The 13709-nt window shown below is 43.4% G+C and overlaps 1 protein-coding gene across 2 annotated transcripts; it reads left to right on the top strand.

The window, feature by feature from the left end:
- Positions 1-117: 117 nt before the first annotated feature.
- On the top strand, positions 118-11051 carry KMT5A (lysine methyltransferase 5A). 2 transcript variants are annotated; one of them, XM_074972337.1, is made up of 8 exons: positions 118-248; positions 876-973; positions 3908-4064; positions 6194-6413; positions 7214-7301; positions 7745-7804; positions 8784-8974; positions 10199-11051. In XM_074972337.1, the coding sequence occupies exons 1-8, from the start codon at positions 239-241 to the stop codon at positions 10407-10409; spliced, it is 1035 nt and encodes a 344-aa protein (XP_074828438.1). In that variant the 5' UTR covers positions 118-238; the 3' UTR covers positions 10410-11051. The 2 variants fall into 2 exon arrangements, with proteins under 2 accessions (XP_074828438.1, XP_074828439.1); XM_074972338.1 differs by having other exon boundaries at positions 148-279.
- The last annotated feature ends 2658 nt before the right edge of the window (positions 11052-13709 follow it).

The raw sequence follows: 13709 nt of genomic DNA, 5'->3' as shown, positions 1-13709 counted from the left end.
TGGATGGCTCGCATGGAATAGGGGAAGGCGGGACGTTTGCCTGCGCACCAATCAAAGATCGGGGGTGGTGTGATAGGCACGTGGGAGCGCCAATCAGGCAGCGGAGAGGGGCTCAGTGTATCTCTTTGGAGCAGTTCGGCTACACTGAGAACCCTGAAGGTTCTCGGAGCGGAGCGCAGGAGGGGGGGCCCTCCTGCTGCGACAGCTCTGAGCCGGGCTTGGCTCCGCTCTCGGAGCCATGGCTAAAGGTACCCGCCCTGACAGGTGCTGGGGGGGAGGGTAAGTTATGGAAGGGCCTGAGCGGGCATGTGTAGGGGCTGGTGACTGGGCGCCTATGGGGGCAGAGAGTGAGTGGGTTGGCGGAGGCACGTGGGGTGCGAGGGGCGCTGCGGCCTGGGTGGGTGTGAATGGAGCTGGGGTTCTTGAGGGGTGGGGGCTACAGAGAGGGTAGGTGTGACGTGGGGGCGGTGGTATGGGGCTATATGGGGGCTGGGTCCCGGTTGGGGTGATTGAGGGGCGTATGTCTTACGGAGGGCGGCGTGAGTGGGTAGATTGGGGGTATATTGTGGGGGTCTAGGAGGTGTGTGTTGCGGGGTGGGGTGTGTGTGTCAGACACCTGCTCCCTCAGCCCAGGCTGGTTTGCCCTCTCTCCTGCTGCTCTGGGCTCCCCTGGGGGGCAGCGTGTCCTCGGCAGCGCAGGGGTGGAGGGGGGGACGCGGCGGCGCTCCTCCCCCGTGCGGGGTGCGCGCTGGGCCGGCCTGTCCCTGCACCGAGCCCTTGAAACATGGCGCAGGTGGCGGCGGCTCCGGCCGCTGCCGGGGACTGAAGCGGCTCCGGGCATGGCTCTGACGCCCCCACCCCCTGCTCTCCCCTAGGCAAGACCATGTCCAAGCCCCGGGAAGGCAAAGCGGAGGCGGCGACGGCTCCGGAGAGCACCGAGAGGAGGGGGCCTGGCCGCCCCAGGATGAACGGGGTAAGCGCCGTGCCCGCCCCGCGCCCGCCCCGCGCCGGGGTCTGGGCCCTGGCCGGAAAGGTTATTTCCTGCCACTCCCGAGCCCGGGCTGCTGAGGGGCGGCTGGAGCGGGCCCGGGGAGGCGCGGACGGGGGAGTAAGGCGAACGCCCCGGCTCCTCCCGGGGCAGGGCGAGGCTGCAGGAGCGCGGGGAGGAGGAGTCGGGGTGTGGGGAAAGGGCCGCCCCTTGCAGCCAGCCTGGGCCCGTGCGCGGCGAGCCCCGGCTAAGGGGCGCCCGGAGCTGCTCTCCGCCCAGGCAGACGTGGCCATGCAGCTGTCCCGCGGGGCCGCTCCACGGGCCTGGCCCCGCCGCTGCTTGCACCCGGGAGGAACTCGCCGCACTGAAGTCAATGAGTCTGCTCACGTGAGTAAAGTTACGCGTGTAAGTGCTGGCAGGACGACGTTACTGCAGCAGCCTTGCAAGCCCTAGGCAGGATCAGAGCTTCACTGGAGCCCCAGTCTCGCAAGCTGATCCCCATTCATTGAGGCTTTGGCTGGTCCTAAGGGTCTGTCTGTGGGAGTCAGGTGGCAGCAGAAGGGCTTATGGTAGCTGTGGGAACACATACAATGGCTGTCTCCTTCCCTGCCTGGAAGAATTTGCAGTCTTAAAGCCCGGGTCTTCCAAATACTTTTAGCATGTGATTAGTTGCACTGAAGTTAGCGAATCCGTAAGTGCCCACAAAATTGGGACCTAAATGCTACAGAAAGAAGAAAAATATGTATAGACTTGTGAAAGGGGTTGACTTCTGGGGGGGGGGGGGGGTGTATTCACTTATAAATGCAGCTAAACAAGCTGAGTGAGCCTTTAAATGCCCAGGAACTAACACAATTCTGCTATTAGATAAAGATTACAAATTATGACTAATTCAGACACAGAACCCTACGGTTATAACAATAAGCAGTTTATCAGTTTTTAAGCTTAAAACATACCTATGTTCCACAATAGGCTCCCTTTAATTTTCAGTGCTTTTGCACCTATATGCTGGAATATGTGATACATTTCATGCTTTAGTGTAAGGTTCCTTTTTTTAGTGAAAATATATATATTTTTTATTTGTTACCTCTTAAAATCAGTTTTTTGTGTAAGAAATATAGCCAAGGCAATCTTGGTTCTGGCTAAATTACTTCAACACATCATGACACCATGGGGTTGAACAATCAAATTCACTAGATAGACACCTAGGAGTTAAACTGGGAGAAGGGGGAGAAAGTGGTTGTACTCTTCTAAGCCCCCAACATAAGCCCTTCCCACACAAGTACAGAGGCTGGGACTGGATGATGGGGGTGAATCACTCGATAAATAACCCTGTTCTGTTCACTTTCTCTGAAGCGTCTGGCACTGGCCAGTGTTGGAAGACAGGATACTGGGCTAGTCAGACCATTGGTCTGACACAGTATGGCCATTCTTGTGCTCTTACATCACAGGAATGAGGCACCACTCATGGTAGATTGTGCATGTTCTCTAAATATGTCCATGGGCTCCTGGAGCTTGGCTCACTCTAAATATGCCTGTGAGATCCTTAATGGGGCTAAGTGCTCTTCTGGGCTCTGCTGTGTTCCTGAGCTCATTCTTGATTGAGCAGATGGAGGAAAATTTAATAGATGTTCTTTCCCAAACACCATCTATTCATGATGCCAAAATGAGTGCGCAGATCTGTGATTCTTTCCCCCCCCCCCCTTCATTGCTCATATAAACAATGATGACACTTAAATGTCATCACTCAGCATCTGAGTTCACACCTCCTGAGATGTGTGGGTAAATTCACACCTCTCAGAGCTATTGTTCCAGACCCAGACAAATCTTCCCTGCGTTGGTTATGCTTGGCTCACATTTTTCAGATTTGTTTTTTTTATAATCCTAACAGAGACTTTAAAATTAAAAGCTAAGATTCTGAGCCACAATGCTTGAGATAGGTACTGTTATGTCATACTACGATATACCTGCCCAATCTGAATACTGTAGATACTATCTTTGAGGGACAGTAATTTCACATGAGGCAGTGTGTCATGGAGAACAAACTTCAGAGTCCAACTTTATTCATCAGATTCTACATTGTCAGAGTACAGTTAGCATCATTCAGTACCTACCTCATAAGTAGCAGATTCTGGAGTGCTTTCTAACCTGTTCATACAATGCACTAGATACAATGCTGATTAATTTTAAAATTGGTTAGACAGTTCTTTCTGATGTCATTGGTACCTCTGTATACTGTAGGTATTGATGTGTGTTCTAGAGTTGATTTTTGGAACGGGGGTGGGAAGAGAAACTGCAAAGAATTACCAAAACTGAGTTTTTAAAAAACTAGCCTTAGATCAATTTTGTTGCTTGTTTTTCTTAATGCAATTTCAGGAGGAATATCCGCTCCCTAAATAATGGAATATACTTGTCTCTGGTCTGCAGTACTGTAGAGAAAAATTATCAAAAATTAAATAGTTATTCTATTAAAAATAAGAAGCATTTGAGAGAGCACCTTAAGTATACGTAGGTCCATGGAAAAAAATATTGGCACCAAATGCTGCCCTCAGAGACCAGCATTGCACCTTGTGTTTAAGTCATTAGGAGCTATGTACGCATTCAAGAAAAGCATTTAGGCCTGTATTCTAACACTTAATTCAACTAACCTGATGCATTTAATTTGTTTTTGAGGAAGTGTCTCTGTGCTGAGAATTTGCATGGTAAGTTTTGTTCAAGCTATTACCAGCCAGAGAGAGATGGTTTTGAACATAGATGGTTTTATAGACAGATGGATATAGATGCATCCTCTGCTATTCAGATGCAAAATATGCTGCAGTAATGTAGGTGTTGGCCTATGTAGCATGATCCAGATACCAACTGGAGACTTGAGATTAATGAGATTTCTTTGATGTAATGAGCTTTATTGGCTCTCTGTTTTAGGAGAACGTATTTCTTGGCCAGTCCAAAATCTACACCTACCTAAGTTCTAACAAATCTCCTGGGGCTCGTCCGCCCCTTCAAGAGGAAAACTCAGTCATGCATCATGAGGTGAAATGTCAAGGCAAAACACTAAATGAAACATGCAAAAGAGGAGACGGTAAGATTGACCTTACAACAGCTTGCCTATGGGTTAGAAAACATGCCTTGTCTGGCCCTGTGACTTTTTCCTCAACCTTTCAAATTGGGTACAACTTAAGATCCCTTTTGTATAGACCCCCTGCCTTCCCAGCAAATAGTTAGAATATATGGAATTTCAACTCTCTTGCTAATACTGATCTCTTTACCAATTTCACTTAAATTAAATGATGTAGCTGCTTGGTTAAAATTTCCCTCTCGTTTTGTCTCTTGGCTTATTTGTTTTCTTTTCCTGGTGTAGGACTTAAATAGTTAATTCTCAATATTCCCTAAATTGCCTGCATCCCCCATTTGTATTTAATCTCTGTGGGTCACTTTGCAGATTGACTTGTCCTCCTTTCCATGTTTATTACCCAGAGTTGGTTTTCTCCACAAATTTGATTATTGTTGAATTAATGCCAAGGAAACACCAAGCCAAGAAAGGTATGAAGCAGCCATGTAGTGTGAAGAGAGGTGCCAGTATTTAAGTTTAGTGTCTGTATAGATAGCTACGGGTGCGGTAGGGGAAACAGTCTTTTGAAAACTGATTCTTGGGCTCGACCACCAGTGCTTGAAAACTGGTAGCTGCTTTTTCATTGTGACAGAAGTAGCTCTGCACACCAAAAGGGAATGTTTCATAGATAGTTTGAGAGTCATTGATCTGTTAAACCTTCGGCTCTCAACAATTTTAGCACTTCTTATTAAAAACATTTTTACTTAGTTAACCAGGATACAAATCTTATCTGAAAATTTGTATGTACAAGACACTGGGTTGCATGCAGTTAACATCTCCTCTTCCTGTGTTCATGGAATTAGTCTGACCCTAACTAGTTTTACTGCTGCTTGTTTATTACAAGGATTTCGTAAGCACCAGTCGCTGTGGTACCTGGGTGCCATTTAAAAAAAACAGTTCACATTTCCATTAAACAGAAAAAAATGGCTTCAGCCTTAAGCCACATCAACCTAGCTGCAAACCCAGCAACAAAGAAAAAGCCAATAAAATAAAGGCGTGTCCTTTTGTAAAAGTGGCTTGGATGGGCCAATAGAAAATGTTTCAGAAATAAAGAACCTTCCCCCATCCAAAGTGAGGGCACTGAGGATAGATGGTAAGAGTACTCGGATTTCAATTTGACAGTGACTGGGGGGGGAGGGTCTGTTCCGATCTTTATTGAAATCAGAGGAAAGACTTGCATTGATGTAAGTGGTGACTGCCTGAGGCCCCCTAGAAGTTTCTGATAAAGACTCCAATTCAGCAAAGTACTGAAGCATGTACTCAACTTTAAGCATGTGAGTAATCTCATCCCTATTCAGCAAGGCTCTTAAAACTAATTTAAAATTAAGCACATGTTTTGCTGAATCTAGGCCATAATGAGGTCAGTTTAGGCCAGGTGACGGTCTAGAATGTTGTATCTGGGTTTTTTGAGCCATTTACCTTGAGAATCTACCAGGAATCCTAGAGACTACCACCCACATTCTGAGTCTGCATTTACTGATTGTACCAGCTGCAGCATGTACATTTGTTACAATGTGTATAATAGGAACAGCAATTTTGATTCCTCTTCTGTTTCTATTGCGTGGTGTGGGTTTTTTTTTTTTTTTGGATGGCATTGGCCTCTTGATACCAACAGCTGCTGCCACAAAGTATGGAACTACAGTACCCCAGCAGACTCCTATAGTCACTCTTTCCTTGCAGAATATTCATCTAGTTGTCATGCTAGTTTTAGAGTTCAATATGGCAAACTTGCTGGCTTGGACAATCGTGCAATTGTTACAGAACTCCCTTTGTAGTGTCTGCAATGTTGAGACTTCGGAAATTCTTTGTCTGGCTAACATCTTTAACTAGACAAAATGCTTGGGTTCAGATCCTTTCCTCCACCCTTTAGAACCTGTAGGAATTAGACTCATGATGCATAACAGATAACTTGGTCCTTATGACTACTTATTTTGCTGTGTAACAGAAGAAATACAATGTTTCCCCTTCCCTCCCCGTAACTTTTTTACAGATAAAATACAGGTTAGAAATCTTTAAGAGTTTAGGGCGCTTTGTGATGTAGAAGAAAGGAAAGCTAGAAGACACCTTATGTTGGTCTGTCCTACATTTTCCATCCACAGGGAAAAAAAGGACTGTTAATACAATAGAAGGTGCTATAAAACCAGAAGATCAGAATGATAAAGAAAGTGGGTTTAATTCTTCAGCGTCTCTTCCTAATCAAAAACAAGAAGCTGCAGAAACACAGAAAAGCATGCCTCTGCCTTCTGATTCTACTGATGCAGCAAATGCAAAGCAAGCTCAGAAGAAGGTGGTAAAAGCAAAACCTGGACCAAGGAGAAAGTAGGTGACGTGGGAGCAAAGGCAGCCATATGCCATATTTTGGAAATTTTTTTAAGCAAATGTGCCAGAAATATTTTCTGCTATAGAGGCTTAGGGATTTTCTTCTGAAACCTACCCTAAAGAACAACTTAATGTAAATTCTGTACTGTGATGTAAGCACTGATATGTGCCTTGCAAAGGATTTTTTTTCTTGAACAGACTGCTTTCTAGCTTGTGTATAAATTGGTGAGCATTTCCACTAATCTTAACTAATGGGAACTAACAAAAGTGGTTAAGACCTCATTTTTGAGGGGGGCAAAACAAGAAGTTCTTTGGCCAGACCCAGGATATTACCTTTATAACTAGTGGTCTGATGGCTGAGCTGGTATCTAAGCTCACTTTTGCATGAGTAGCATAAGCCAAGGTTTCACCGTGTGATGGATGCTTCCATCTCCCACTGCAGCCAACCATGGAGCAGCTTTAATGATGGAAATTCTAGAGCATCTTAGGTTGAGACACACACACAGGTGCTGTATAATAGTAATTTGAGCTAATTCTCTACACTTCAAGAAATACCTGCTTTTTTTTTCTCATCTCAAGAGTTTGAGCTGAAGTACTGGTAATGAGGCCAGGTGGGGAAGCATGGAGGTGTACAAGGCATTGTATCAGAATGAAGGGTGCAGATTAAAAAAAAATCTTTAGTTCTGACCAGCCATCTCTCAAATCACTGTCTTGGAAGGAAAAGCTTCTTGTCCTTTTTGGGTTAGGACAGTGAGGCCAGAAAAGCTGAAGTATTTATGTATCTTTTCCTTATCCCTCAGAGCGCAAGGAAAAACATCACAGAATCGAAAAGTGACAGACTATTACCCTGTTAGAAGAAGTTCCCGGAAGAGCAAAACTGAATTGCAGGTAGTGCTTTTTGTATAACCCATCGAATCCTGGCAGTTTTCCATGCTGCTAGTCAAATGAAAACTTCGTAGGATGAATGCAGATACTTGTAATCTCCAAAGTACTATGTAGGATAGATCTTAGGTAAAGAGCAAATAACAAATGCACAGTATAACTATGTAAAGTAACACTTCCTCATAAACAGCAAAACCTAAATTTGGATTTCTTTATGATGCCTTCCAGCTGCTCATAAAGGAAAAACTGCACATTCCTGGAGTGCAATTTGAAATTTTCTTTTCAATGTTGTAATATTTCTGACAAAACTGACATGCTTGAACTCTAAATAGAGCAGCACAGAGTGCTTAGAAAAGTGAGATTACTGGATAAACACCTTCCTAAAACACTTAGCTTAAAAAACCCTGCAGAAATCCTAGTAGCAATACTATGGGTTTTTCTTTTTGCAGACTGAGGAAAAGAGGAGAATAGATGAATTAATTGAAAGTGGGAAAGAAGAAGGAATGAAGGTAACTGCAACACCAGCTTAAATAGCATGACACTGCATCTGTATGGTAAAAGTTTATTGGTATGTCACTGAACAGCATCCGTAGGCTTTTCCATGTGGCATTGAAGGGGAGTGTGGTGATAGGAGAGCCACTATCAGTTTATTAGCTAGTATCACAATTACTGGAGTTAAGTCTGCTCACTGCTTGGGGGTCTTGTTGCTGTTTTTCCCTTTCAGAAGTAAGAGTGTACTTCTTGTCCCTGCTAAACTGTGTGTGGGGGAAACTAAAACTTAATTTCTAGACTTCATATTATCTGATCAGAACTCTTGAAGCTGTTCAGTCTTTAATGTTTGAAGAAATCATTTAGGGTATTTGAAAGGGCTACACCGAAAAGTGATGTGTTCGAATTAATAAGGAAACTTCTGTGCTAGTAGCAGAAAAACTTCCTTGTGTGTGTTAGGCAGTGGAATAGTGATCCAATGAAGTGATGGATTAGATAATATGTTGTAGGGAACAAGACTGTATTGGCTCTGGACTAGACTAGCTTCCATGATAGGCCTTTCTGCATCTCTGTTATTTTATGTTGCAGCCAAATTGGACACTGAGGGTATCTCCTAGTCTGCAATGGAAAGACTAACTCCACCCCCCACTGCTCAAAGAAAACAAATAATTCCTATAAAAAGAGGACTAATCCCACTTTTCTGCATTTACTGTCCGGTTGACATTGGTCTTTTTATCTAGGAAATAGTCTATCTAAATATCTGGTGATCTGCATCCCTAAGTTCATCCCATGTATCTCCCCTAAAGGTGTGCAATATGCTGCCATATCTTGCTATCTAAAATACTTGTTCATATGTGCCACACTCTAATATTGGTGCTAACGTCTCAACGACAAATCCTTGTAGGTTCCCTTTCCCCCAAATAGGTAGGAAATAGATTTACTTGAAACAGTTTAAATATTTTGCAGCTTTGCTAACTGAGCTCCTTTTCTCCTTGACAGATTGATTTCATTGACGGTAAAGGGAGAGGGGTAATTGCTACCAAACACTTCAGTCGAGGAGAATTTGTGGTAGAATATCATGGGGATCTCATAGAGATCATGGATGCTAAAAAGCGAGAAGCAGTGTATGCCCAAGATCCATCCACAGGCTGCTATATGTACTACTTTCAGTATTTAAGCAAAATGTACTGGTAAGCTTTTGATTGTGTTTTTTTTAAAGTTTTTTTTATATAAGGAATATAATAATGGAATAAGTGGATGAAGCTTTGAAGGTCCCAGATCTTTCAGTTTTCCTGCAAAGTGTAAAAGTTCCAAGCTCAAGATTTACCTTGAGATTTGCTTTTTATTTGAATACATCTTTTCACTCCTATTGCTTAAACATTCAAAACTACATGCTGGGCATCATCTCTTCTGGTTATAATGAGTGAAATTGGAATTAAGAGACCATATGTTTTAGTGGATAGATCTGGGATTTGAGGTTCATAGACCAGCAGCAGAGCTAAGAATCTGGCTTTCTGACTAGCTTTATTTACCTGTATATGTTAACCTTCCTCACCAGGCTGGATTTTTGCTTGTAAAAACAGGTCAAGAATTGAAGAGAGTAGTAATATACCATGATTTACTTAAAATTGCTGCAGCTGATTAAATCAGTAACTAGGATCTAGTAAATATCGGAATTTGTCTTCTTGTAACAGTCCTACATATTAAATGTTTGACAATTATAGATTGTAATGGTCTGACTTGTACTATGCTGTCCCAGTACACCTAAGTTGAGATGCTATAGTGATAGGCACTATAAATCTTCAGGTAGATACTGTGGCACAGCAACATGTGGACCAGCTTTGGGAATATTCCCAGGTCAGTGGAGACTGAGCATGTGTTGGACACTTAAGTATACCCAGTCTTAAAGGAGCAGGGGTCTTTATTGGTAGCTGTGCATCCTTTTCCTGGCTGGCACAATACATACCTTCCACCTTATCTTCTGAGGAAGCTGTGTGTAAGACCGCAGGCCCTTCTGGGTGGTTGCTTGATGGCTGCTAATGGGGAGGAAGCGACATCTAGAGAAGAAAGGGCTCCACAAAAAGCTCAGTAAATGACTCTAAGATGTCAGTTCTAGAAGAAATCCATGGTTGAGTTGAAAGACGTAAAGTTGTGATGAACGTATGCCGTGGGGGGTTGACTTGTGGTAATTAGATTTGCAAGAGCAGTTTGGTTAACCTTGTTCTACCTATCAGGGCAGTAGTGGCATCGGGATCTTTAGTATTTTTCTTTGTGTCTGTTTTCAAGCCTTGTGCTGACTGCACACAATTTCTTTCATCTCTTGATTTTCAGTGCAGATTTAACCTCTTCTAGTAGTCAGAGCATGACTTGTGTGTGCTGTGCAGAAATCTTAAAATCTGTGTGTGTTCTTTCAGTGTCGATGCTACAAAAGAGACTAATCGTCTGGGAAGGCTGATTAATCACAGCAAATGTGGCAATTGTCAAACAAAGCTTCATGATGTTGACGGCGTACCTCATCTCATACTGATAGCCTCGCGAGACATTAAAGTGGGTGAAGAACTATTGTATGATTATGGAGACAGGAGCAAAGCTTCCATTGAAGCTCATCCATGGCTGAAACACTAATCCATCCTTCTTCGGACTGAGCACTGTTGAAGAGAGTTGGTGTGTGGTTTTTTTTTTTTTTTATAAAAACACGGCTATCTTAATGGATTGCTTCTGGTGTTTTAAAATTGTTTAAAAAACACCTTTTGCGCTGTAGTATTTAAATATCTGTTACAGGTTTCCAGACAGGCTTGAACAGATGGTCGCAGATTACTGAAACTCTTTTATTGTTCAGTTTTGTACATTTTTGCAAATAGATTGATCAGTGCTTCCTGAGCATGCAGTCAAAGACTTATGCATATTTTATAAGGGGGGAGGGAAGAAATCAAATCTGAATCTCTTGGGTTGTGCTCCTGCTTTTGCAATGAAATTTCATATCCTGTTTTAAAGGGGGAGATATCAACTCTTCAGCTTGAAGGTGACAGATGTGTCATATGTTCTAACTCTCAAGTCATTGATTCGACTACTTGTCAGCCTTTTTAAACCTAGTACTGACTGACCAAGGACCTTTTCATGAATGAAGCATTGCTAGCATCATTAACTAGTCTGTGCTAGGAGTCGTTTTTCCAGCGCAATGCCCCTTGTTGGCAACAAAAGCACCAAAATACACTGTAATAATGGGACTGAATGATCAATCTGGCTGTCTTCTTCAGAGAGACATAACTCCAATCCAAATGGAGCTGGATTTTTATAAACTGGGTTGGTGCTTATTAGAAATGTGAAGATAAAACGTGCAAGTCATCAAAATGAGGAATTGCTTTTTGGGCGTTACTCTGTTTTCTAAAGTCTGAGATGGTACCTTTTTTATAGTTAGTGGCTGATTTGAGGGAGTTTTGTTAGATGGCTTTTTAGAAAACAAAACAAAAAAGGCCTCTCTCTACAAATATATTACCTCCCAATGTTAATTGGCCACATCAGAAACGGACTTATTTATTTACTGTGAATGCTGGAAGTGGATCAGAGTGTTTCCAAAATTAGGAGTCTTGTCTTCATGTGCATCTTCAGTTTTGCTTTTGGAGTTATGCATATGCATTGAAGAGAGTAGATTCCTTAGGGCCTGATCCTGTAAGCTGTCATGCACTGTCTGGTCCCATTGACTTCAATGGGAGTTGAGGGCGCTTAGCACCTTGCAGAAGATGCTCAGTACATCACAGGTTCAGGCTCGTTATTGGGGGAACCAAATCCATGGTATGGGAAGGCTATACAATGGAGATCCAGACAGTGAATATGAACTCTTATCAATTTAAATGTTTGCCAAGGCATGCTTGGCATGTGTGTATCTGAAAGATGGCCTTAGGCCACCAGCCACGCTTGTTGATGGCAAATGTGTCAGCAAGAGGTCTGTGGCTCTATTAATGTCCTCTGCTCCTCCATGTTCTCAAGGCTGCTCCTCCTGCGCATACCACCCAAGGCAGTCGTGTTCACTTGTGTGATAGCCAGGGTAATACAGTCCAACCTATGTGTTTCAGCAGCAAGAGAGCTGGTTTAGTGATGTATTTTAAAAACAAAAACTTGAAGAAAATGTGTCTGTAAAATAAAAAATATATATTTATTAACAATGAATTGGCTGTTGTTGTGCCTGCCTCTGTCTCAGATATTTTTAAGCAAGCTGTGAAGATGGTTAACCCTTAGATGCCTGTTGTCTTCTCTATCCAGTGAAAGCTCAGGAGGGAGGATATGTGTATGTCCACAGTCTCTGAAGCTTGATAACTCGCTAACCACCATCAACTATATATTTTGTGTGCAAGCTACTTTGGGGATTTGAATTAGATGTCGGCACAGTAGAGGTCCTCTCCCCCCCCCCCCCCATAGAGAAGCCAAAAATGTGTGCAGATTCCCTTGTTCTGAGCGAGCTTCTCCCCCTGCAGCGTCAGCTAGTGGTTAGAGCACAGACTTGGGAACTGGGCCAAACCTGTGCTTTACTCTACCACTGGCTCACTGCAATCTTGGGCAAGTGACTCTCTTCACCTCTGTTCCTCAGTTTCCCCTTTTTGTAAAACAAGGTCTAACGATACCTACCTACCTGCCTTGTATATGAAAATACACTCATGCCTTGTTTGTAATTGACAGTTGGATGCTGCTGCATTGAAACACAGCAGCAAAGCTAGTGGGACACCGAGAATGGAGTTTTCTGCTCTCCTATTGTACGGTCTTTCAGCAGTTAGACTAATATCCTAAGCAGAATACCGCCTCATACCAACATGCAGTTTGGCTTTAGCATGTTATGTAGAAGAATCCCCATCTTACTCTCCCACAAACTCCCTGTCCCCCGACTCATGTTGATATTCCGATGGCATCATAACTGAGTCAGGGATTCCTTGGGTTGGGGCCAAACTGTCCTCTGTACTAACTTTATAAATACAAGCTGAAAAGGCTGGCTCTGGTCTTGAACACTTCTTTTAAAAAAAGCCAAAGATTTGGCTTTTTCAGTCAATCCCCCAGCCATGGAGCCTGCTCATACTGTATTAGGAACCAGTTTTTAAATGGGGAATTGTAGGCAGTTTAAGCTAATGGATCTCAATTGTACACCTAGCCTGGTCCCATGTACCTTGTAATTGGCCTGGAATTCTGCAGCAAGACTGGCAATAGCATGGCAGCTTCAGGTAATCATATGGAAGTGAATGCATTAATTAGGGAATCAAGTAACACAACGGTACAGCATTCCTTATTTATATACACCATTCATTATGCCCCACAAATATCACCATATTGTATGGTCTTGTGTTGACATGCAATAGCATTGCAGATATTGGCCATGGTATGCTGGAGGTCTTGGCTGATGGAAAGGGAATGTTTGGGGAATTTGGCAGCTGGTAAGGGTTGGAATGTGGATTGGGATCATGGGGGGGGGGGGGAATGTTCTAGATGTATTCTACTGCTAAAATTCAATGTGAAAGATATTAATATTTAAGTGGCAATGACAAGGCTTTGGTGTCAACATCCCATTGAAATGAATGGAAGAGCTAACATCTTTGAGCTGCGGTTTCAGGCTCAAGGCAGATATTCTTGTATCAGCTCCTTTAACTGTAAGGACTAGATGGACGTGGTGGTGGTGAACTGGTCAGTTCGCCAGATGCAGGTTATTCAAGGCTTTGAGACTGTCCATAGACTGAGGAACTCATCTACTTCTTACATGGGCTGATTGCAACCACTTACTCTATTCTGAATGCTGCATTGTCTCCCTGTTCCTTACAGGATCCACTTCAGATGGTCTGGAGTCCATCTTTAGTGGTCCAGACCTCTCTGAGGGGCTGCTGTCTTTCATTTAACTGAGTGGGGATAACTACTTTCCTCAGGAATGCTGGAGCTGTCAGTTTTCTC

Source organism: Natator depressus, chromosome 15, assembly GCF_965152275.1.
Source record: "Natator depressus isolate rNatDep1 chromosome 15, rNatDep2.hap1, whole genome shotgun sequence".
In the NCBI taxonomy this organism is placed as follows: Eukaryota; Metazoa; Chordata; order Testudines; family Cheloniidae; genus Natator; species Natator depressus.
The sequence above is the reverse complement of the archived record's forward strand: the minus strand, read 5'-3'. Positions and strand labels throughout refer to the sequence as shown.

Excerpts from the sequence above, each read along its gene's own strand:
- KMT5A (XM_074972337.1), top strand. Across the intron at positions 974-3,907 it reads GCCGCCCCAGGATGAACGGG|GAGAACGTATTTCTTGGCCA; the intron begins GTAAGCGCCGTG and ends TCTCTGTTTTAG. Across the intron at positions 7,302-7,744 it reads AGAGCAAAACTGAATTGCAG|ACTGAGGAAAAGAGGAGAAT; the intron begins GTAGTGCTTTTT and ends TTCTTTTTGCAG.